Here is a 24305-nt window from a genome sequence, read left to right as displayed (position 1 = left end):
CCTGAAAACAAAACGATCATAGCAGGAAGCCTCAGTGAAAGGGTGACTTTTTAAAGCAGCAAAGAAAACCAAGACAAGTAACTTCATGACCTTTGCCTGGAGATGGCTAGAAAATAAAAGGGAAACAAATACACACAGTCAGTTCTATACTATGCTTTCAAAGATCTTTTGTTCATTGTCAGCTTCGGGCCAACTACCAGCCAGCACACTCCCAGGGAGCAAAAGCAAACTCAACTCCCGCTACTACTGACTGCTGTCTTCCCTGACCAAGAGCGAGGTCCAGAGAACCTGGGACACCCCTTTCCTGCTACCTGGACTACACTGAGGATCAATAATAGCTCCTTCAAGAAAGATCCTGCTCTCAGTGTGGGCTCACCCGCTGGACTACATAAGAACAGTCTCAATATTACCAAATAAATACAAAGTTGTTTTTATTAATACTGTTATGTACTGATATATTCAATTACACTATGTCTGATGATATAGCCAATTCTATTGAAGATAACGAGACAACACAGGAACTATGGTAGAACTCCTTGTACAATGGTCTTATATTTCTTTTTTGTTTCATGTGTTTATAGGAATATGTTTTGTTTTATCTTGCTTTGTTTTGTTTCTCCCTCTAATATAGAAAGGATAGAAATACATGTTAAGACTCATGCATGTGTAGAAACCATAAAGTTTATGAGAACTGATCTTATGACACATGATGAAATGAACAGATAAAAAAGAGACACTAAGTACCCAGTGCTGGTCCTGGAGGGTCATAATGGGAAATGTAGCAATAGTATTATTCTTTGTTCAGAGTGATATTAGCCTGCTTGGGTTTATTCAGTCTCAACATAATTGAAGATATGGATAACTATATGTATGTTTAAATGTATAGGATTGATAATCATATTTCTAAGTTTTTGATGGATAGTTGGACAGAACTGGTTGCAGTCTGTTTGAATCCCCACTTTAAATGCTCCACTTTAATATCTTGAATAACTATTTGTAAGAGGACAACCTGTAATCAACTAGTGATTTCTTACTGTTTATTTTTTTCTTTGACAGTATGTATTATTTCTACTCATTTTGTTTAGTCTTTCTGTAAATAAAATGTTAAAAAAAAAAACCACACTACAGAACCCAGTGCTGATCCCAGAGTGTCATGAAATCCAGCAATACTATTATTCTTTGTTCAGAATGACTTTAGCCTGCTTTAGTTTGTTTAATCCCAACATAAATGAAGATATGGATAACTGCATGTATTTTTAAGTGTATAGGATTGACAACCGTATTACTTTTTGTTGGATAGTTGAACAGAACTGTTTGCAGTCTTGCTGTTTGAATTCCCAGTTTATATGTTCCACTTTTGTATCTTGAACAACTATTTGTAAAAGGGCAGTATGTAAACATTAACTAGTGATTTCTTACTATTTTTTCTCTGAACATATGTATTATTTCTACCCATTTTGTTTTGTCTTTCTTTAAATAAAATTCTAAAAAAAATTACCAAGTAAGCACAACACTCAAAGTACAGAAATATTCCTTCAACAGAAGTTTTTCCTACAGAGGGCAATACTCATTAAAGGGAATTGTATCATCCTTAAGAATTAGAATTTAGCTAAAATAACTTGACCAGACAGTTACATAACTAGGCTACCCTCAAGAAACATAAAGGAATAGAAATATTTTAAATTATTTTAAATCCTCTTATTTTTTCACACTGTACTGTATCTGTGTACTTTTTCATAGCCACACTAGGCTGCATGTTGCTAAAAGAAAGATTTTAAGGGGTGGGGATTTAGCTCAGCAGCATAAGCACCTGCCTGCTAAGTGCTAGGTCATAAGTTTGATCCCCCGTACCAAAAAAAAAAAAAAAAAAAAGAATTTAAGTCTCTCCTGTTCTCTTTTGTATCAGAAGTGCCTGCCTATCAAACACTGAGGAGTTAATGCTCTCGTGGGCAGTAAATAGATCAAAGCTCATAGACAATTTTATATTCTGCATATCTTAATAGAAACACAAAAGAGGTTGAAGTTCAAGCACTTTGAATGGAAGTTCAAGCATGATGAATGGAAAAAGAGTTCTTTGAATCAGGACTGCAGTGTACAGCTTGGCAAGTTACTGCACAAGATCAACCACTCCTCAGTGCAAACTGGGATAGAAAACCCAGCCCATGTTCCATTCGCCAAGCCATGAACCACATATTCCATTGTTTTTTCCCCAATTCCTACAAAAGCACTGTATGCCCTAGAGATGATCCTGATTTAAATAATGACTTCAAATAATCTCTGGGGCAATCAGAAAATATTACCCTACCAACCTAACTTCATCACAGCGGGAGTAATGAAACAGTGAAGACTACCTGCTCTTGAATTGAGAACACCAAAGTTGGAGACTATTTTGCTCTTAAGTCTTAACACAGGGTGATGAGTTTATAAAATTAACAAAAATTTTTAAATATAAAAACTATGTAAGTCTGAGCAGTTATTCAGCTTGATCTTAGAAAAGTGAGTTACAGAATCAGAGATGCAAAAAACACTGGAAGAAACCTTACAGGTCACCGAATTTGCTGGAAGGAACTACCCATCTTGTCCAACAATGCTTCAGTGTGCTGATAATGAAACCAAAAAGATTAAAGAGGTTAAGTGATTTCCCCAGGATTATTAGCAAAACTGGGCCTAGAAGACAATTGGTTTTCTGCCCTTTGACCTAATAATCTGCCACACCTGTGTTTTCAGAGGTGCCAGCATAGTCAATAAACACTGGTTCTGTGCTGTGTGAAGGTTGAGACACAGATATCTTTCCATCAAGGGTTTTATAAGGAAGTAGAGCAAACAGGAAATCACTGAAAGATCAGCAGTAAGAGGTGGTATGGAAAGGCACATTAAGTTCCGCCAGTTTCTGAGTGGGTGTGGTGATGCCCAGGGAGCTGTAGGTGTGGTCAGAGCGCTTTCCCGCCTGCAGATAATTCTGGAGGGACCAGAGCCAAGTGACTGAGAAGGTCCAGGTGAGGATGGAGGCGGGATATGTACACTGAGAAATACTAAGCCATAAAGCAGGATGTATCTTCATCATTTGTAGGAAAATGGATGCACCTTCAGACCGTAATGTTAAATGAAACAAATCAGACACAGAATGTTAACCATTGCATGGTTTCTCTTATATGAGGGACCCAAAGTTTAAATAATAAAAGACATATGCTTTTATTATTATATATATAGGATATTATTATATATATAGGATACAGAGAAGTAGAGCTTTTGGAGATGGGCAGGGATCTAGAGATGGAGGCAGAAGAGAGAAGTAAAAAGCATTAAGACACAGTATGTACACGTGCCAACCCTCCACAATAAACGTACTCATTCAAAATGATCAAAAATGTGTACTTTAGAAAAAAGTGATTGCAGGCAAGCAACTTGCAAGGGACTCTGGAGCGGCAGAAGCCTCCAGGCTCAGGATGGACTGCGTAAAGCCTCACCACAGCTGGGCTCGGGACTTCAGGAGAACCGGGCCAAGGCAGCTGTGCAGCGAAGCGCAGGCGCGGTCACGAAAGAGAGCAGGTCAAACTAGGCAGGAGACCCGGGTTGACCCGACCGTTCCGGCGGAGAGGCCATAGACCTGGAAGGATGGAGGGAGGAAGGGGATAAGAGTGGAGTTTGGCGCCGCAGACAGAACTTCCGGGGCGGGGCTTGGGGCGGGGCCTTCCTAGTTCCGCCCACGCCGGGCTACGTGACAATGGGCGGGCCCGCGAACGCGGGGGGCGGAGCCATCGCCGCAGCTGCCGGCGCCGCAGCTCTGTCCCGGCTTTGAAAGATTAAAAACCCCGGCGGAGAGGGCGGCGGCGCTGGATGTGAGGCGGAAGCTGTGGGGGCCACGGCTCGGCGCGCGGCCCGGCACCATGAACTTCCCGGGCCACGGCTCCCCGCGGAGCCCCGAGCGTAACGGCCGGGGCGGCGGCGCCTGGGAGCTGGGCGCGGACGCGGGGCCGGCGTTCGGCTGCGGCGGCGGTGGTGGTGGCGGCGGCGGCTGGGGCTACGAACACCTCCCCGGAGGGGAGCCGGGCGACAGCGGTGTGTCGCTGGCGCTATTGCGCGGGGATCCGGGGCTGCACTTGGCGGCGGGGGCCGACGACCTCCCGCACCTGGCGCTGGAGCCGTCGCTCAGCGACGAGAACTACTTCAGCTCGGCCGAGTCGGGCTCCTCGCTGCGCTACTACAGCGAGGGCGAGAGCGGCGGCGCCGGCAGCTCGTCGTCGCTGCACCCGCCGCCGTCGCCCGCGCTGCTGCCTGCGAACTCCGGCGGCGGCGGCGGCGGCGGCGCGGCGGGCGCGGGCCCCGGGGAGAGGAAGCGCGCCCGGCCCGGGGGTCCGGCCGCCCGGCACCGCTACGAGGTGGTGGCGGAGCTGGGCCCCGAGGAGGTGCGCTGGTTCTACCGTGAAGACAAGAAGACCTGGAAGCCCTTCATCGGTTACGACTCGCTGCGCATCGAGCTCGCCTTCCGGACGCTGCTGCCGGCCGCCGGCGCCCAAGCCCGCGATGACGACCCTGCCCGCGGACCGGCCGACCCCGGTCGCTCCACCGAGGAAGACGGCAACGACAACGGGGACCGTGCCTGCGGCTTCTGTCCGCGCGCTGCAGGGCGCGAGCGGAACACCGAGGGGCAGGTGCACATTGAGCCGGTGTGCGTTCGCGGCGGCCTCTACGAGGTGGATGTGACCCAGGGGGAGTGCTACCCGGTGTACTGGAACCGTAAGTGGCTGGCCGGGGTCGTGCGGGCTGGGGACTGGACGGTGGAGACGGGGGCGCGGGAGGCCTTGCGCGCGGCGGTCAGCGGGGACTGCGGAAGGTGCAGGGCGGGCGGGCAGGTGGAAGGAGAAGGAGAAGGAGTAGACCCCGGATCCCAAACTGCCCAGCAGAGGATGCCGCCGGGGTGTGGAAGGAGAAGGAGTAGACCCCGGATCCCAAACTGCCCAGCAGAGGATGCCGCCGGGGTGGCGCCTCTGAACGAGCTGAGCGTGGCTGTCGTCCCTGGAGGTGATCCAGAAACGGGTCCCCAGTCCGAGAGGGATCTCAGTTGTTTCCCTGTACCCCGAAGGTGATGTGGTGTTCCCGCTGGGTGCGCCCTGGAGAGGTGGGAAGCACTGCGGGAAGCGGTTATGTCAAGTGGGACCGCGCGCTCCGAGGATACGCAGGTTTTTCTCTCAGGACCTTATTTATATATACTTGCTTTTATTTTTAACTCTTAATCTTGGGGAATTAACAAAACCTGTGCCTCATCTATAAAACTGAGGGATGTTGGAAACGAGCAAGTGTACCTTTAAAGGGCATGAAACAGCGCTTGGTTTGGGAAGGAGATGATCGCAGATACCTGCTGATGCATGCAGCAAGTATTACATATTAGTATATACTAGGTATTCAATATGAATAGCAATTGTTGGCCACCATTAGGGTCCTAAATCAAATGCATTTGTTGATTGTTACTATATTAGGTCCTCCACACACCTTGCAGCTTTCGGCTTTGTAATAATAACATGTACTGACTGCTTAGTTTCCTTGGATACATTTAGTGACTCGTGAGCAGTCCATTACCTTTATCTTTGTACTCTGATAAGGCTGAATGTAGCAGATACTCAATGACCATGAGTTGAATCACTTCAGTGATTCTGATAATGTTAAAATATTCATAGGGCAAGCATAAGTCACTAAAAGCAATTAGAACATGTGCCAGATCATCACATGGAATAGCAGGAAATTTATTGCACTTGAAGATGACAAGAAAAGCATTTGTTAAACATTTCTTAAGGTCAGATTCATGTGGAATCTGTTACATCACTCGTTCCTTTTGATTATGAACTTATTAAGGACAGAATATGCTTATATTCACTCTTTCAGTGCTTTCATATTTACTAACTGATTGTGTGTTAGCATTCTTTTTATATTACTGAGTGACTGTACATATTAACACAGCACTCCTGTAAAGTCACTGGGAAAGGCAGGAAAAAGCAAAGTCTGTATTATTCAGTAGCTTCCCACTTCGTGTTTTCCTTAAATGACCTAAACATCACTGTAGATTTTTTTTTTCCTGAAGATAGAAGGACTTAGTGAAAGGACTTAGTGAAACCAGAAATTAGGGGGAAATGCAGGGCATCTCTTGGAGAGGGGACTGGAAATCAGGATTGATGAATCTTATCCTTAGATTAAACTGAAGTATAAACACCTAGAAAACCTTGTGCTCTTTTGGTTTATGATAAAATTTTTAATATTTATGTGGTGCTTCATTGTTTATAAATGATTTTTGACATTCAGTGTTGCACTATGATAGTGAATGAATGCTTTAGTAAGAGGAAGCAATGGAGCCAGTGAAATTACCGAAGTTGTTCAAGGTCACTCAGCTAGAATGTGTTAATTCATTACATTAGTCCAGTTGAGAATACACTGCCGTGTCTGAAAAGCCTCTGACCCTTCGGAGGGTGAGGGCATTAGGAAAGGTTCCACTAGATGTAAGACTGCATCCTGAAGGATGAGTTTAATGAGGCACAGGAAGCAGGGAATCAGGTGTTCCACTGAGATGGGTAGCATATGCAAGGACACGGTGGCACATGAAAAACCTGGGAGGCATTATGAGGAAACTAACCCTGCACCTTCAGGGGACAAGACACTAGTGGGTTTGGGATTTGAGCATAGGAGGTATGAGGGCTGGGATCTGGCCTGGGACTGGAGCACAGGAATGGTGCCTCTGGGGGAATGTGTGTAGTGCCGAGGAGCTTGGATTCTATTCTGAGAGTCGCAATGAAGCAGTTGAAGGTGGTCTATTACAAGTAGGTGTGATTAGTTTCTGTGCAAAAGTGGGATTGGAGAATAGAAACAAAGTTCACTAGAATGCTGGTGCAGTAAATCAGTCAAGAAATGGTGAAGGCCTACAAAAGGTAACTGAAGATGATCCAGAGTTAGGCTTCTCCAGTCTTTTTTCCTAAAGCAGGAAACTATAATGCCAAGTGTACTTTATAAATTACTTTAATATATGAACAATACCTCTTTGGTCTCCATCTTAGCATTTTATTTTTGTACAATTCTTTTATTATCCATAGATGTCATTCAGTATACAATGAAAACAGGTTTGTATGTATGTATGTGATATTCTTTAATTTTCCATTTCTCCCCAAATCCTATGTAATTATTTTACTTGATTCTTCAGGTATCTGTGAATCACATAAATTTTTACTCCTCCTTGGGAAGGTTCAGTCCCAAAATGTTCTCATCATTCTTTTTTTTTCAAATGGTGGAACTGTTAGAGTACTGTGCAGTTTTTGACCGTTTTACTTTTCCTTTTTTATCTTTTTGGAAACCTTCTGAATAATAATGAAAGGTTTAAAAAAAAAAAAGTCCAGCAAGTGGCTTTACCAAATGGTGTGTGATTGGCTGTATAGATTTTTGTGGCCTAACAGTGGAAAGTGGCCAAAGCATTTAGTAATAACTGATGGGAGGAGATATGAAAAATCATAGAGTTCATGAGGTTAGAATTGATGGCCTCGGTATAGTACATATTAGATAATGTATGATTTCCGTTCATTGAGTAATACATATTTTTATTGACCAGATTTATACTGTGAACCAGAAGTGTCTCCTCTTCCCCATTCTCATAATGCCTGTTACAATTTTAAACCTTTTTTAATTTCAGATACTTTAGAAATTAACCGGCTGTCTTTGTGATAATAATGAAATCAAGGGAAAATTACATTTCCAGCAAAAAGAAATAAACTAGAACTTTCCCCTTAAATGCGGAGTGTACATTAAATTTGCAAAATGTAACTATGTTACTTAGTCAAGTATGAATAACAGCTAGGGATACAGTTTAATGATAGAGCATTTGTTTGCCTAGTGCATGTGGGACCTTAGGTTCAATCCCAAAACAAAACAAAAGTTGGGCATGGTGGCATACACGTATAATCCCATCCCAGCACTTAGGAGGCTGAGGCAAGAGGATCACTGCAAATTCCAGGCCTGGCAGGGCAACAAAATGAGCTCAAAGCTAGCCTGAACTGCATAGGGAGACCTTGTCTCAGAAAGACCAAAAAAAAAAAAAAACCACCAGCAACAATGGTAACAGTCCTTTATGTGACATAGAGCATCAGGAGACAATAATACAGTCCAAAGGTATGAAGGATACCTTTTCTTGATTAGTTTCTGTCTCCAATTAAGCAGAACTCAGGAAGTACAGGCCAGCTGTTAACATGCCTGACCCTAAAAACTCTTATTGGAGACTTTTATCTCTTTTAACTGTGTTAGGCTTCCCTAGCCCTGACAAGAGAGCAGCCTTGGAATTCTGAGTGTTCAGTATATTTAGAGTTTGGCGGAAGCCTTCTGAGAACCCCCAAACCCCAGATCAGGGCTCCTCACAGTGCCTTTTCAGAGCCTCCTGAGACAGCACAAGGATAGGAATGCTAGTGATGCATACGGAGACAGACCTTGGCTCTGCCTGACCACGGCTTCTGAGGCTTCTTTTTGTCTTTACCGTGTGCCCTGAGTTTAAAAACTGATCTGTTGACTCAGCCTGTGTGTATCTGGCTTTAATATAATACTGCATGTTGCTCAAATGCTGTAAATGTTCAGAATACTTAACATGGTTTTTTCCTGTCAATCCTGTCTTTTCTTTCTGCCTCTTCTATTTTGTTGTTAAGGGAATTTTTGTACTCTTCCTTCTTCTGAGCTTTATTTCTTGGGTCTTTTATCTCCACGTCAACTCCTGTGGTTTGTGTTTTGTTGAGATCCTTGATATCTGGAATCCTGTGGCCAGCCCTTTTCTGGAGAGAACAGGGCAAGTCTGGTTAAGGACTTCTTGGAGAAGGATGGATACTGAGGGGCGAAGGGTGGGAGAAGACTTGAGAGGGAAACTAAAATGGTGAATGTGTTACAGGAAGCCTAAAATGAAGATTATTGGCCGATTATTAGTTGAGGAATCTCATGTTAAGGCCTTTATCTTTTCATGAGCAGGATGGAATTTAAACTATACATGTTATCAAAAGTAAAAAAGCTGACAACACTAGCAAAAGCTGTGTGTACCGACAGTCCTGTCTTTTTCTTTTTCTTTTTCTTTTTCTTTTTCTTTCTTTTGTCACAGTATATTCCTAAAAAGTCATTGAAAGGTAAAATAAAGGAAAAATGTTTTCTAAAGTTACTATGTATGTGTATATATATATATATATATATATTCTAAAATTCTATTATTTTGATTCTATATGTATTAAGGGATGAAACACATAATAAACGTATATTTTGATGCCCCTGCATTAGGGAACAATTGAAATTTAGGATGGTAAAAAATAGGAGTAGCCTCTGCTAAACAACAAATACAGAAAAATGAATAAGATGATACAGAAGCAGTTCTATCTTACATAATACTTTACCAGATTGCTACCAAGAATAAATTAGATATTCGTTAATATTTATCCAGTTTCCTTATTACATTTAGCTATAGCCAGATTATGATTATTGTTTTTTACGTTCAAATGAAGTCTGTTGAATACTTGTCAGGGTCCAGACCAGCCTTTGGAAATTACACTATTATTGGTATTTCTATATCACAAGACTTTGGATAAAATATCTGGAAATCTTAGGAAAATACTTATAAATTCCATCAGGATGGTGGATGACTATTCCAAGTAGTTGGAACTCAAACGTTTATGTGCTAGAATATAGTTTTAACTATATGAATAGAAATCTCTCTGTTACTGATTCTCCTTTTGGCTGCTTCTCAGTGGACCTTATTCTGAATGTTGATACAGAATAGCTTTTAAGGTGCATGAGATGGAGCAAAGAAGTGGATGGACTACACTAAACCTGAAGATTTCTAAGTCGTGTGCCATGGAGTTTGCTGTGCAGTTACATGAGATGATGATGAGAATTGGAATTGCTTCTACACAGTAGAAACAACACAGATGAATGTTATCCCACTCTTGTATTTTGGTATTTATTCCAAATGACTAACTTCTGGTTCATATTTTATTGATTAAATCCATTGTGAGCCTATAGAATTGTCTGATTTACTCACCTAGACCTTCAGTAAATCTACATTTTAACATCTGGTATGCATTTTAATCTACCTTCAAGTTCACTTATAAAGTGGAAAATAAAGTCTTTGCTTTGAACCAAAAAAACAATCATCAGAAAAAGTCTACTTCAGAGTGACCAGAGAGAGTGTTGAGCAATGCTCAAACCAAGCAGGTCTCAGGCACTTTCAGTGGCACTTACCTTTCCATCATGTCTGACCTGCAGACATGAACCTTTGCTGTCCCGCTGGTGTTTAGTGAGAGAAGAGCACGTGTCTGCAAGGCTTACCAACAGTACTTACCTCTCAGCGTTCTCATTGTAAAGCCAACTACTGATGCATTTCCTATTCAGAATTAGCACAAGGTCCTCATATTCTGCTCTTTGCCTTTTACTAGAAAAAAAATGATACCTTGTGCAGAGTCTGCCCAAAAAAACCTGCATGCATCAGGAAAAGAAAAACTTATATAAATATTTTAATACTTAAACTTATTGACTTTCGAGATGAATACAAGTTGCCTTTGATCTCTGCAGTTATAAAGAGGTACATTTACTAGTGTGACAAACCACTGCCTGGGTAACCTTGGTCGTTGCAATTGCTGCACATGTATTTTCAATTTCTTCTCTAGGGGCCAGCATTATGGTGGATTTTCTGTGCTATCTGATATCCTCTGGAGTACCCCATGTGAAGGTAATACCATCTGTTGGAAAAAATATCGTACTGTTTTTCTTTTCCTGAAGTCTGTATACATTTTTTTTTTTTGGTGGACTCTGTATTGCAGGATATCTTCCAGGATATAGTTGCTGTTCATTAAGCTGTTTACTACTTAACCTGTTGCATTATTTTGTATAAACTACATTCTGTTATGCTACAGTACTTTTCTCTTGTGGGAGAGAATTATGTAACTCCACCTCACTGTAAATGCTGCAATCCTGAAATGCAGGATAAGACTTACTTCAGATTTTTTCATGGAAAGACCTCCAACTTGTCAGAGAACAAGACAGGCCACATGTAATATTGTTTTCAGATCCTTTCAACATATCACAACTTACCATTTGTTTTTCTCTGCCACCTACCTGCATGTTTCCTAAATGGCTTTTCTAGAGGGGTGACATTGCATAGTGAGTGAGAATGTGCAGGACCACTGGAGGCAGACTGACTGTTTTGGCACAGATCCCCTCTGTGCCCTGTAGTTAGTATCTATGTAGCCTCGGAAACTTAAACTCTCTTAATTTTTTCTGAAAAAATGTGGACAATGGTACCTGTCTTTTAGAATTATTTTAATAAATGACTTAAAACATTTAAAGATCTCAAAATACAATGACTGGAGCATTCTGTATAACTTTGTCTGTTATGCTGCCTTTTCTGTTCCTCCACATTCACACCCTACTTTATGTTCTTGGATCTTTTGTTTTGATTTGTGGTCTTTCCTGATGTCATATTTCTTAGCCTGCTGTCTTGGTAATAACTTCTTAGACAAGCAGGGCCCAAGGGCCCTGCTGCTGTTCTCCTCCCTTGTGATTCTTGCCAGTCTCTCAGGCTACATAGTCTATTCTTCTGCTTGGCCCAGTTACTCCTTACAGTCTCCTGCCTGTAGAGAGAGAAATTCATTTCCATAGACGCATTCTACATTCTTGAGTATCTTTTTTTTTTTTTCTTGGTATGTAGATATTGTCAACAGATGTGGGAGGTACGGACTCCTCTCATTTAGATCATCTCTACCACCTACCAACATTTTTGGTACAATTGAGAACTTCACAGTTTTCTGAAAGACCGCTCAGTTTCCAGTTGAGGCAGAGCCAGTAGTGTTCTTGGTTTTCTGCCATGTTGGCAAGGAAGAAATGGCCCACAACAAAGTCTCATGGTGCAGGAGACCGCAGCCTGCAACTAAGAATTCCTCTTTAACTGACCTGCAATTCAAACCAGCAGTAATAGGGATGGTAGCTATGCACTGGCATTTTCTAGAAGATCTAACTTAAAATAATCTTCAGTCTATCCCTAGTCCAGAGATTTGAGGAAGCCATTCCCTTCCTAGCTTTGGCAATAAAAGCTGTATGGGCTTTGTTTAATCTTTGCTTTTCTGTAGCTGTCTGACCTTGAACAAGTGATGATCTCATGGCCTAGTTTCTCCTTTGTAAGTGAAGATTGTTCCTGCCTCACAGAAGTATTTTCAAGATGATACACTATTACTATTGAGTCAGTTGAAATATATGTATATATAGAGAGAAAGTACTTAGCACAGTGTCAGTTAATGTACCTGAGTCCAGCCAGTATAGTTGTCTAGAACTAGAAATCTTATTTTCTGGAAATTAAAAATGATGTGATAGGCCAGTTTTACTTGTTAGAAAAAAGGATGGTAAGTTGTGACTCCTCCACAGCTACTTCAGCCTAAACTTAATGACAGAATACATGTGTACATACGCACATACTATGTTTGTATTCATGTGCTCATAACCTGCTTAATCACCGGTGATTTCTGAGAATCACAACGAAATGTCACGCTTGAGGGCCCTTAGTCCTCCTGTAGTCTTGAGACTGAACCAAATGAAGGTGAGGGCGTTGGAAGACACTTCGATTTCTGAATTGACCAGTTGTGTTCCTTTGTCTGCAAATGCCCTCTTGTCTTAGACTAATAGTTTGTAGATTTCCTTGAGCCTAATAATTAGGAAGACTGTTAAGACTGCAGATTCTCAGATCTCATCCCTAGAGATTTGATTTAAGAGATCTGAGCTGAGCCTGAGAATCTTCCTTTTTGATATCCCAAAAATTCTGATTATAGGAGATGTGTTGGTGTCTTAGTCCCTTTCCTTGTCACATGCACAAGATACCTGACACCCACAATTTAAAGGAGGAAATGTTTATTTTGGCTGATGGTTATCTGGCTGTAAGGCAGAAACTGCATGATAGAAGGACCTGAGCATCAAAAGCTGCTTATGTTATGGCATCCAGGAAGCAGAGAGAGAAAGGAGAAGCCAGGGAGGGAGATAAAACCTTTCAGATTATTCCCCCCAGTTCCTCGCTTTTCACAGCGAGGCCCTACCTCTTTAACAATACACCAGCTGTTAAACTCATCAGTAGACTAATTCATTGATGAACATAGGTTCCTATGGTCGAATCATCTTCCCAAAGCCCTGCCCCTGAGCACATGAGTTTCAGGGAACATTTTAGAACTAAACCAGAACATTCTACAATGACTCCCCAAAATATTCATGTATATTTCTACCCAGAATACATTTAGTCCATCCTTAACAGTTGTCAAAGCTTTAACAGTTCCAAAGTTGCAGAAAAGTCCAAGTTCAAAGTCTACTCTGAGACTCAAAGCAAACTGTTAGCCATAAGTCCCTGTAAAAATCAAGAAAGGTTAAATACTTCCAACATACAGTGGCATAAGGTAAATAATGTCCATTTTAAATGAACAGGAGGATAGAAAAGAACTGAATCAAAGCGTGACCAAAGCCCTATTGAGCAAACATTAAATCCTGTAGTTCCCATGTCCAGCACCTGGGGCAAGTTGTGGCAAGATGTGAGTTCTAAGATACGTGAGCATTCTTGCCTCTACGATATTGCTGGTTGTAACCCTCATAGCCTCTCTTGGGATGGCCTTGCTTACTTCCATGACAAGTTCCTAAGCACTTTTGGCCTCATTCTTAAGAGTGTCACATACTGCTCTCTCAGGGACCTATTACCTAGCCTCCTAGGCCTTCTGAAATCTGAGTGGAGGCTTCCCTCAACCCACAACTTTTGCATTCTATATACCTGAAAAATTACCACCATATGGATGAGCACAAGCAGTGCATGGCTGCAGAGGCCTCTTCAGTGCCTAGATGGCTGCGCACTGTGAAACAAATCCTGTTAAGCTAATTTCCTAGGGAGGTGGCCTTTTTAGGACAAGGGATTCAGGGCCTGTCTTCTGAAAAGAAATCTTTACAATTTTGTACCTTTGAGCCTGTAAAAGGTGGGGTCTTGCTGATTTCTGAGATATCCTCAACGCATCTTTCCTGTTGTCCCTATGCAAGACCCTTAGCTTTGTTTTAATACAGCCATGCTTTCCATGGCCCCAACTTTGTATGTGCTTCTTTACTAACAAAAACACAAGATTTTAAAATCATTTAATTCTGCCTTTTGCAACTGATTCTTGCTATAGATTTTGCTAAAAGTAACAAGCAGTATCCATCCAACAGCCTGAACATAGAGTTACCTTGAAATTTCCTTCACCAAATCAATTTGTCCCCTAGTGAAATCTCTTGAGCCTGGTCTTTACTCTGTATTTCTCTCAGCATTAGTCTAAGCCCTGCCCATTATCTCTTGCTAAGCTCAGTCTATAGTTGGGCTTTACTAACATTCCAGATCAGTGATGGCAAGTTTTTTACAGACAAGTGCCCAAACAGCAACACAAAACTCATTTAATGCAAATAAACTGCAGGTTTTATTCTGCAGTTAAACCTGATTAGTTAGGTCTTAGTTTAGGAAAAATAACTCATTCATTAACATCTTTTGTTTTAAAAGAAAAACAACATGCATGCCATAGATTTTCCACCCCAACAGTTAGCTTTACTTTGGTAGCCAGTCCAAGGCTGCATTTCAGTAGATTCTAGGAAGATTATCCTTCACACTATCACTTACTGTCTTCACCTCTGTTGTTCTTCCTACTTGCTTATTGCTGTGGTGCTCCTTGGTTCCGGCCACGTTCCCCTCTCAAGCCTGCACCACAGAGCAGGTACTTGAGTTTGCTGTCATTCCCCATCTTTTTATGAGCTCCGGATCTAGTGAGAAGATCCTATAAGGAGGTACAGTTTCCCTTTGCATCTAAATTCCTAGGAGCTCTACACTCCCACTGTAGTCCACACTTGACCTTAGCAGTTAGGTCCTCTACCCTGTCCCCAGTAAGCAAATGCTTGCATCCTGTTTCTTCCTATCCTCCTCAGACATTGTCTTACTTAGTTGCCCTATGACTTCAACTATATGAAGAGTTCTAGAAAAATTGTAATTTTATAAATTAAAAAGTTTGCTTGTCTTATTGATGGGCAGGAATAAATGCTCTTTCACCTTCCTGCAACTTAAGCAACTTTTTAAAGACATTTTTAAAAAGCTGTTTCCCCTTCATTCTTGAAATGTATTTGGCTGGTTTTGTAATCTGAGATTGACAGTTTTATTTCCTTCAGAACTTTAAACATGCTACCGTGGGGTGTAGCTCAGTGGCATAGCACCTACTTGGCAAGCACCAGGTTGTAAGTTGGATCCCTGGTACTAAAAAAATAAACATACTACCGTACTGTCATTCATTTTCATATATTCTGATGAGAAGTTTGCTATTATTTTTATAGTTGTTCTTCTAGACGTTATCTTTTATGGTAGAGCTCTCCCTAAATTTTTAGTTACTTTTGGAAATTTTGTTAATGATGTATCCTGGTGTGGCCTGCCTCATAGTTTATCTACATGGGATTCATTCAGATTGTAGGAGGTATGCCGGTTTATAGCTTTCATTACATCTGTAAAGTGTCTGGCTCTTTCTCCAAATTTATTTCTCTGTTCGCCATTTCTTGGATGCCTGCTCTATAAAAGTCTGCTAGATTTCATACCACATCTCTGTACTTTTGAACTTGGCCCATGGCTGTGATTTTCTTTTTTTCTTTCTTCTTCTTTTTCTTTGTATTTCATTTTAAATAATTTCTTTTGTTACTTTTGAGTGAATATGTCCTGTTTCCATAATGTGAACATAAAGAGCCTCACTGATGTTCTGTATTGTCTAATCTGGTATTGATCTTATTTTATATTTTTTTTTCATTTCTTATATTATGTTTCCTCTCTCCAGAAGTTCAATTTAGACATATTTTTATATCTTCTATTCTTTTCTAATCATATTCATATTTTCCTCTGCCTTTTTGGGTCTAGGAAGTGTAATGGTTGTTTTTAATACTTTTTTTCTGCTAATTTTACCATCTATTTTATTTCTGGGTCTGTTTCTGTTGACTTTCTCTTGAGTTATATTTTTTTGTGTTTTGAATACCTGTTGGGTATTCAAACACTTGTTAGATTTTGTGCGATTCATTTAGTATTGTACAGCTTTGTTCTTATACACAGTTGCATTACCTTAGTTTGAGCCTGTCAAGACTTTCTTTGTAACAAAGTTAAGAGTCAGATCAGCTTTCACTTTGGAATACTTTCTCCCCACTACTAAGGCAGTAACTTTCTGAGAACATTCCTCAATGCCCCCATATTGTGGCTGATGGGAATGTGATGACCAGGCAGAGTCAGATGAGGAAGCGTGTGGAAAGTGTCAGCACACTGGGGACCAAAGGGTTCCATCCCGGGTGTGGAGTTCACTGCAGTGTACCATGCCAGTCCGTATCGGGAGGCTGATGGGAGTGAGGCAGAAGGCTAAGGAGTCAACACCAAAAGGCTGAAGGATCAAGGTGGAAGCCAGAGAGTCTGCTAGAAACCAGGAGGTGATATCCAAGCTGAAAATGAAGACTGGAGCTCCTCCAAAGAACAGAAGCCAGTCTGTCCTTCCTCATTTTTCCTCTGCACTGTTCAGGCATTGAATTGACCTAGGGTATAGAATTGCTGAGCCGATTTAGTTAAGATTCTAACTTCTCAAGCTGACACACTCAACCACTACAATAATAATTATATTCGTCAAAGGAAGATGGTATATGTATATAACACATCTTAATTACTTTTGCATGCCCTTCTGCTGTCCTCTTCTGCCCTGTCCATTTTTTGGTTCTTTTCCATTTGCAAAAGATCTTTTCTAAGTTTCCTATTATCTGCTATTTATTTTGCTCTTCATGCTTTGGGTGTCTTATACAGGAAAAACCATGTAATATTTAATGTTGTGTATCTGATTTATTTCACTTAACATTATAATCTCAAGGTGCATCCATTTTCCATAAATGGCATATTGTGGAAGCTTTTGCATCTGTACCCATTAGCATTGTGAAATTTGACTGCGTAAATGTTCTCTTTCCACCATGTTCGTCTTCTCTGAAAAATGATTTTAGTTTTCTTTTGGTTTATACCCAATTTAGAGCTTAAATTCTGAGGCAATTATGTTTCATTTATAGTTAATCCCACTGAAGAGTAACCACTTTGGCATTTTGATGTTTGCCATCTTCCTAAAAGTTGTACTTCTCTTTTGTAATGTGAATTACTTAGTTTTCAGTAATTTCTTAAATGTTAATGACTTTAATTCCTTGAGTGATTCTGGTAGTCAGGTTTGGAAAGCTAGGTTAACACTATGAAAACATTGACAAGGAAAAAAAGTTTGAGCCAGGAGTGCTGGCACATGCCTGTAATCCTAGCATTCAGGCTGAGGCAAGAGGGTGTGAATTTGACTCCAGCCTGGTCTACATAAGCGAATTCAAAGTGGCTTGCAGTACATAGTGACATTCTGTCTCAAAAAAAAAAAGAGAAGTTGGAATGACACTGTTGATTGATTCTAAAAGCTCCAATTGCATTAAAATATTTATTTTGTTTTTAATAAGCATTGTAACTGCAGATACAGTGACTTGTATATTAGAATGGCTATGTCAGTATAATCTTGATGATCTCCACTAAGCTAATATGCATAAATTTCATCTTCAATTTTGCCCTAAGCATGTAAATTTCCACAGAGCTGAGTTCCATTAAACTTGAAGGCCTTAACATAAAACACTCTATGATTAAAATCTGTTTTCCAAATTGAAATGAAAGGGGTTGGTAAAAGCATTAAAACCTGCCTTCTACAAATTAAAATTTGAGAGAACAAGCGAGAATATAATGTGATTGCGTGAAAGGATCATGTAATAAAACTTGAGAGGGTCACTGTGGGATGAACTGTGTCCTCCAAGATTCGTGGTGTGTTGGAGCCTAATTGTCAGCACCTCAGGACATGACTGTGTTTGTCCTGTGTTAGGACAGTGAGGAGGTGATAAAGTTAAAATGTGTCAGGATGGGCCCTAATCCGCTGAATTCAATCTAACATGTGTTCTTACAAAAGGAGGAAACTTGGACACAGAGGAGAAAGACTGTGTGAGAACTCAGGGAGAGCGTTACTTGCAAGCCAGACAGAGACCTCACAGAACCCAGAGCTGCTAACACCTTGGTCCTGGATTTCCAGACTCCAACCGTGAAAAGTTAAATTTCTGTTAAGCCACCCAGATTGTAGTATTTTGTTGTGGCAGCCCTAGCAAACTTAAGACTTGGGTAGCTGGGCTGGCGATTTAGTTCAGTGTCATAAGTGCCTGCCTGGCAAGCATGAGGTCGTGAGTTCAATCCCTGGTACCAAAAAAAAAAGACTTGGATAGTAAACCAATTAATTGTACAACTATACTGCAGAAGAGCTTGCTTGCAGGCTTTAAAATTCTCAAGGCTGTACTTCTTAAATCAAAAAGTTCAGTATTTAGGATACAGCTGTATGTGCATAATTCCTTACCCCTTTGAAATTTACTTAAACTTGGCCAGTGGTAGATACTATTGACATTAGTCAAAGCATAATTTAGTATTTTGAGTTGTATTTGTTTTATAAGACAGAATTTTTGCATAATTGTTAACTACTAATCTAACTTCTTCACAGTAATAGTATTGCAGCAAAGCTAAATAATTATTAGGATAATGATTAGTTGATTACTTTTGTCCTGCATTATTCCTCCAGATTACAGATTCTGTCTAGTGAGTAAGTATTCAGTGTAACATTTTGATACGTAGTTCCTAATTTACTTTCTTTCCATATACCAATTTAAAAGTTACTAATTTTTTAATATTTTATTTTGTCACCCCCTTAAGTCCTATCAATTTATTTTATTATATTTTAAATACATAAAGTGGACAAGTAGCATAACCAATAAATAGTAGCCCCTTCATCTACCTTAAAGTATTAGTCGTTACAGAAACAATTAAAATGTCCTGTGACCTATTCCATTCCTGTTTTCTCAATCCACTGTTTTAAAAATGTTTCTTCCTTCATATTTTTTAGGTTATTATTCTCATTGGCACTTTTTGCTTATTTTAACTTTATTTACACAGTTGCTTTCTGTTTGTATCTTCCTAGAATTTGTTTTAGTTGCTTTTTGAAATTTATTCATGCTCACACATGTAAATTCCAGCTATTTGTTTTTAGTGTATGTAGTGTTATTGTGTTGCACAAATATGCCACAGTGTATTTTCCTCTTGGGCATTTAAGTTTTTCACTACCACCACCATTGCTGTAATAAACTCTGGTGTGTATGTTGTCTTGTATAACTCTACCAGAATTTCTCTAGGTTACACACCTAGGAATGAAACTGGTTCAGACTCCATTTCTCTCTGATTACCAATAAATGTGAGCATATTTTATGCTACAGGTTATTTGAGTTTCTTCTTCCATGAAAAATCTTGTTTTATCATTAAAGCCCAGTAAGGAGACAGAAACAGTTCCCTAACTTTAACAGAGAAAATGTCACATAAGGGCTTGTAAGAGAACAACAAAATAATAGGGAAAACGTAAAAATTGAAAAAAAAAAATCAAACTCAGATTCAAAGACCCAATCAAAAAATGGGCCTCTGAGATAAGTACGCACTTCTCAGAAGAATAACTGCAAATGGCAAGTAAATATATGAAAAAATGTTCAAAATCACTGGTCATTTGAGAGATGCAAATTAAAACTACACTGAGATTCCATGTCACCCCAGAAAGAATGGCTGTCATCAAGAAATCAACCAAAAACAAATGCTTGAGGGACTGTGGAGGAAAAAAAAAAAATCTCTCCACCATTGTAGGAGGGTAGACTGGTGCAGTCAGTGTGGAGACTGCTCAAAAAAACTAGGATTAAAGGTCCCATTCCACCCACCTATTCCCCTCCTGGTTTATCTTCCCAGAAGGATTAAAAAGAATCATACCACAGCACTATATGTGTACTTCTGTTTATAGCTGCACAAAGTGTAATGACTAAATCTTGGAAACAACCCAAATGCCGATGAACTGAAGAATGGATTAAAAAGATGTGATATTTTGTACAATGGAGTATTGCTCAGCCATAAAGAAGGATAAGGTTCAGACTTTCATAGGTAAAAGGATGCAACTTGAGATCATACTTGTATGTGAAATAAATCACATGTGTAAACGCCCTATTATTTCCCTGGTATGAGAAACTGAAAGAGTAAGTAAGTTCTAAAATATACAACAGATGTTGTGAAGTGGGAAGAAATTATTCAAAAGGAAAAAGGAACTTGAATGGGTGAAAGGGAAAGCACAATAGGAAAAGGGAAGAAATGCAAACCAGTTACATTATTAGTGTGTCTTCATTAACAGGGAAGGTTTGTGCTAATATCGATTGGAGAAGTTTTTATTCCTATGTCTTGTACCCTGAGCACCTACTTTAAAGATAACGTGTAATGTGTTAACTATTGTTATTCTATTATTTTGTTAAGAAATTTTGTCTTACCATTTTTCATAAGAGAAAGCTGTGTAAAGATTATGGAGCTGTCAGGTGAAAGGCCACCTAAGCAGAGCACAGAGGAAGAGTCCCTTCACAGTCAGGGCTGGGGCTGCGGCCTGCTAGGAAGAACAGCTGTGGTCTCTGAAATGCTGTCCCCCTGGGACCGCTGCATACCTGCTCTTGGATGCCGTTGGGCAGAGCTTTCCACGGGGGCGCCCAGCTGTGGAGTCTCCACGGGCTCCCTGGCGTGTGCTCAGACAGTAGTCCGGGGACAGTTGGCTCACAGGCGGCATCTCATGGCCTGAGAGCGAGGGGCAGCGGCCGGGGAGAGATGCCACTCTGTCAGCCCCTACTGCAGAGAGAGGCAGGCACCCAGCAGGACACCAACAAGGTGAGCACGCTGGGGCCAGGAGGAGCGGCGCCCCCTCTGCGCGTCCTTTTGATTTCGCCTGTTGGCAGGGTCTAGCTTGGGAACAGCTGGCCAGACAGAGGTACCAAGTCCAGCTCTGTGGTCGAGGACACTCAACGGCGGGGGGGGGGGGGGGGGGAGCCAGGGGCAGGGAAACTAACACACCCAGTGTCCTTTGCCCAAAGTGTTGTGTTTTTGTTTTGTTTTGTTTTGTTTTTTGTAGTTGGTGTTTTTTCAAGAAGACAGAGTGGCTATATGTCTTCAAAATAATGTGTGCACTCTAGATTGTTATTTTTACAGTGGAACTTTAAATTCTTACATTTTCTGTGTTGAGTAACTCTACTTATCCTCTCTAACTCAGGTACTCTTCAGAATTTTTTCAGGACTGTGAGTAGCGTGCAGACAATTCTGTTCACAGCCCAGCAGGCCTGCCACCATCATGTGATGGTAAAAAATTGGTAGAGGTTACTCTGCACATTACTTACATGAGAAAGATTAGATGGCAGTCGATACAGGGCTGGGTATCTGGCGAACAAATTGATAATAGATAAAATGATGGTGTGAAAATCATAGTCACCACAGAAAGTGGTTTATTTCTGTTAAGAAGATCGTGTGAGAAAGCAGTTCTGTAGCATCTGGTGTACTGATTTTTCCTGCCTTCATTTAGGTTAGACTGGCCTGTGTCTGAGAGAGGAGTGGACAGTGGGGACTCAGCGTTTAATACGTGGTTATGTCCAAACCTGCTCAGCTGTCTGCTCCCACTGCTGGATGCATAGCTTCCAGAAAGAGTTTCCTTCATGTAATAAACCAAAGCTGACAGATGTTTTTAAAAATGCAAAATTGTATTTAGGATATTCTGTTTACTAAGGGAAGCGTTAAGTCTTCAGAAAGTTTTCCATGCTTTAAGGGTTGGACATTTAGTTTTTGTGACGTCTTCATTATCCAGAATAATGACTTTGCAATAACCAGCATGTTATTGTAGTACAGTAATTCTAATGGGGGTATCCAGCAAGAAATTTTGTATCAGAATAACTAAAATTTTGTATTTTATATAACATATCAACCATTGAGGTGGAAAATCCTTAGGGTCTGACATACTTGCTTTGGTACCTAAGTTTAAACATAGCTATCAAAATACCACATTATTTACTCTTGTCTTACTAATGCTTAACAGCTTTTACCCTGACATATTCAGAAAAGTCCACAGGTCCCTAGGAATCAGATGCCTTTTAGAACCTGGATGCCTCTGCTGTATCAACAAAGAAGACTGTCAGCCATTGCCTTCCCGGTCTAAGCTACTGTTTAAAAATTGAAGATATACAGGATATAGTTTCTGCCCAAATAAAGAGGAATAAATATCTGGAGGCCTAAATTATAACTTAAGATGCATTTTCCTTTAAGAAACATTTTGAAAGATGGCATGGTAGAAACAGTGCGTCAATAACTTTAGGTATGTAGTAGTTCAAGGAAGGCCTGTGAGCTCATCTGGGACTTAGCCATCTACATGGCATTGATTCTGTGAGTGTATTCAGAAGTTCTAGATATAAATTTACAGATATGTATTCACTTCGGCAGTGAATGCCAGCATTTCCCATACTTTTCCACCTTTCTTTTTTTCCTTTTGTCTGTTGTATCCTCTTCCTCCTCTTTGTGCCTTCAACATCTATTTCTAATCCTTGCTGTTTTCTTCTTCCCTTGAATGTATTTACTCCATCGTCCCTCTTTTCCCTTACTCTATGGCTTCTTCCTGAAGTCAGCTGTGGTCAGCTTTCCCTCTCTAAGTTTCTACAGAGGTAAAAATGATGAGCATGTCTGGGACCCTAAGTAGAAAGGCTATCTTAGGACTTTGACTAACATAGGAGAAATAGGTCCTAAAGACTTCCTCTCTGTCCACAGTATACACTGTAAAGTATATGAATATAAACAGATTATAAGAGCCAGGTATATAGCACACTCCTGTAGTCCAAGCTATTTGAGAGACTGAAGCAGGAGGATCATGCCAGGCCCCCTGGCAAGGTGGGGGGGTAGAAATCTCATAGTTGTTCTCTCGAATGTAAATACAGCTTTTTATACATAAATATCTTTAGTACAGATTTTTCCCATCCATACATACGAGATCCATTCAACCATTTGCAAAAATGAAATGTTCATAGTGGACAGTGGACTCTGGAATTATTTTCCAGTCAAGAAGAACCCTATTCTTTTTTACTTTATTCCAATACAAGCTTTTCCTTCACCTTTTGTCAGAGTTATAATTAGAATAATGACAGTTATTTTTGATAGGCTAGTAGCAGTAATAAGTGCCAATCTTTTATGTTTAAATTTCAGTTGATTTCAGTAAGTATTAAAAACAAAAAAGCAATACTTTAATGTAGTTCTAGTGTATTTTGTACATCTGTTCGCCCTGAACAGAATTCGTCTGTTTTCTTTCTACATAGTTCACTGTATAGCAGATGTGCCCAGATCTTGCTATTCTATGACTACAAGATGAGCTGACATTTAAAAGCTATACACACGCAGGTTTGTGTAAGTGAGCATTAGATTCTGCAGTACATAATAAAAAAGCCAACATAATAATGGTTTAAACACAGATGGGTGTACTTCTCCCCACATCAGAGAACTGTGTCTGCTCACGGTGCAGGGCTGTGCGGCAGCTCCTGTGTGTCAGAGCAGAGCCTGTCCTCATCTTGCTGGGAGCAGTCACCACCTTTAGAAAGTGACTTGGTGCAGAACAGCTTCAGGAGGTTAGGACATGCACACAACAGAAACGAGAAGGAAAAATTTTTAAAGCATGTCACCCTGTAACTTCTGCCGTGTATGTGACCCAGACTCTATCACATGGCCAGATGTAGCTTCATAGACTAGAAAAGATTAGAAGTAGTCTTTAAACAATTTAAATTGGTATTCTCTTGGAAAGATTAAGGGGGAAAGGATATAGGATGGTCATCAAACAGTTCTTCCAAAATATATGTATTTTTTCCTGAATAAATTACTAACATTGCATTATTATAAAATTGTCAAACTATAGAAATTTACAATATGGAAATGTAGATCCATTCTTCATTCAGTGATTTCATAATGCTCACAGCATATAATTAGGGATTTATTGGCGGATATTGCAGCATTACATAAAATCATTTTAGTGGTAGAAATGGGTTCAAAACATAGCCAGTAGCTATCTCATGCTTACTTGCTAATCCCTAAGTGCTTTAACCATCATAGTAACCCCATGTTTGTACCCTTCTCTAAAAATTATAATATTGAGCTACAGAAACCAGAGTACACACTGTGTTAGGATTCCACTACATAAATTTTTAAGCTAGTGATTTTTACTAAGCTAGTCTGTGGTGCTAAAAGTTAAGATATTGTTTGCCTTTAGTGAGGAAGAAATGTTTGCAACTGGGAGAGACAGAAAGGACACTTTGGGACTGCGTTCTTCATGTCAGTGTTAATCTTATAAAGAGCCATG

General features: G+C 40.5%; 1 protein-coding gene across 9 annotated transcripts in view; it reads left to right on the top strand.

Moving 5' to 3' along the window:
* The first annotated feature begins 3737 nt into the window (after positions 1–3737).
* The window catches only part of Ddhd1 (DDHD domain containing 1), a 75935-nt gene continuing 55367 nt past the window's right edge, over positions 3738–24305 (top strand). For 2 of the 9 annotated variants that reach the window (XM_063247843.1, XM_013154679.3), the window contains exon 1: positions 3739–4737. In XM_063247843.1, the coding sequence (XP_063103913.1) occupies positions 3888–4737 (850 nt within the window). In that variant the 5' untranslated portion in view covers positions 3739–3887. Of the gene's footprint in view, positions 4738–10661; positions 10724–24305 lie in introns of all 9 variants that reach the window. The other 7 variants (XM_063247860.1, XM_023565918.2, XM_063247868.1 and 4 more) reach the window with 5 other exon arrangements.

This window comes from Cavia porcellus, unplaced genomic scaffold (assembly GCF_034190915.1).
Source record: "Cavia porcellus strain 051 isolate PalLab524CR breed Dunkin Hartley unplaced genomic scaffold, mCavPor4.1 scaffold_1, whole genome shotgun sequence".
NCBI classification, from domain to species: Eukaryota; Metazoa; Chordata; class Mammalia; order Rodentia; family Caviidae; genus Cavia; species Cavia porcellus.
This window is presented reverse-complemented; position numbering and strand designations above follow the sequence as displayed.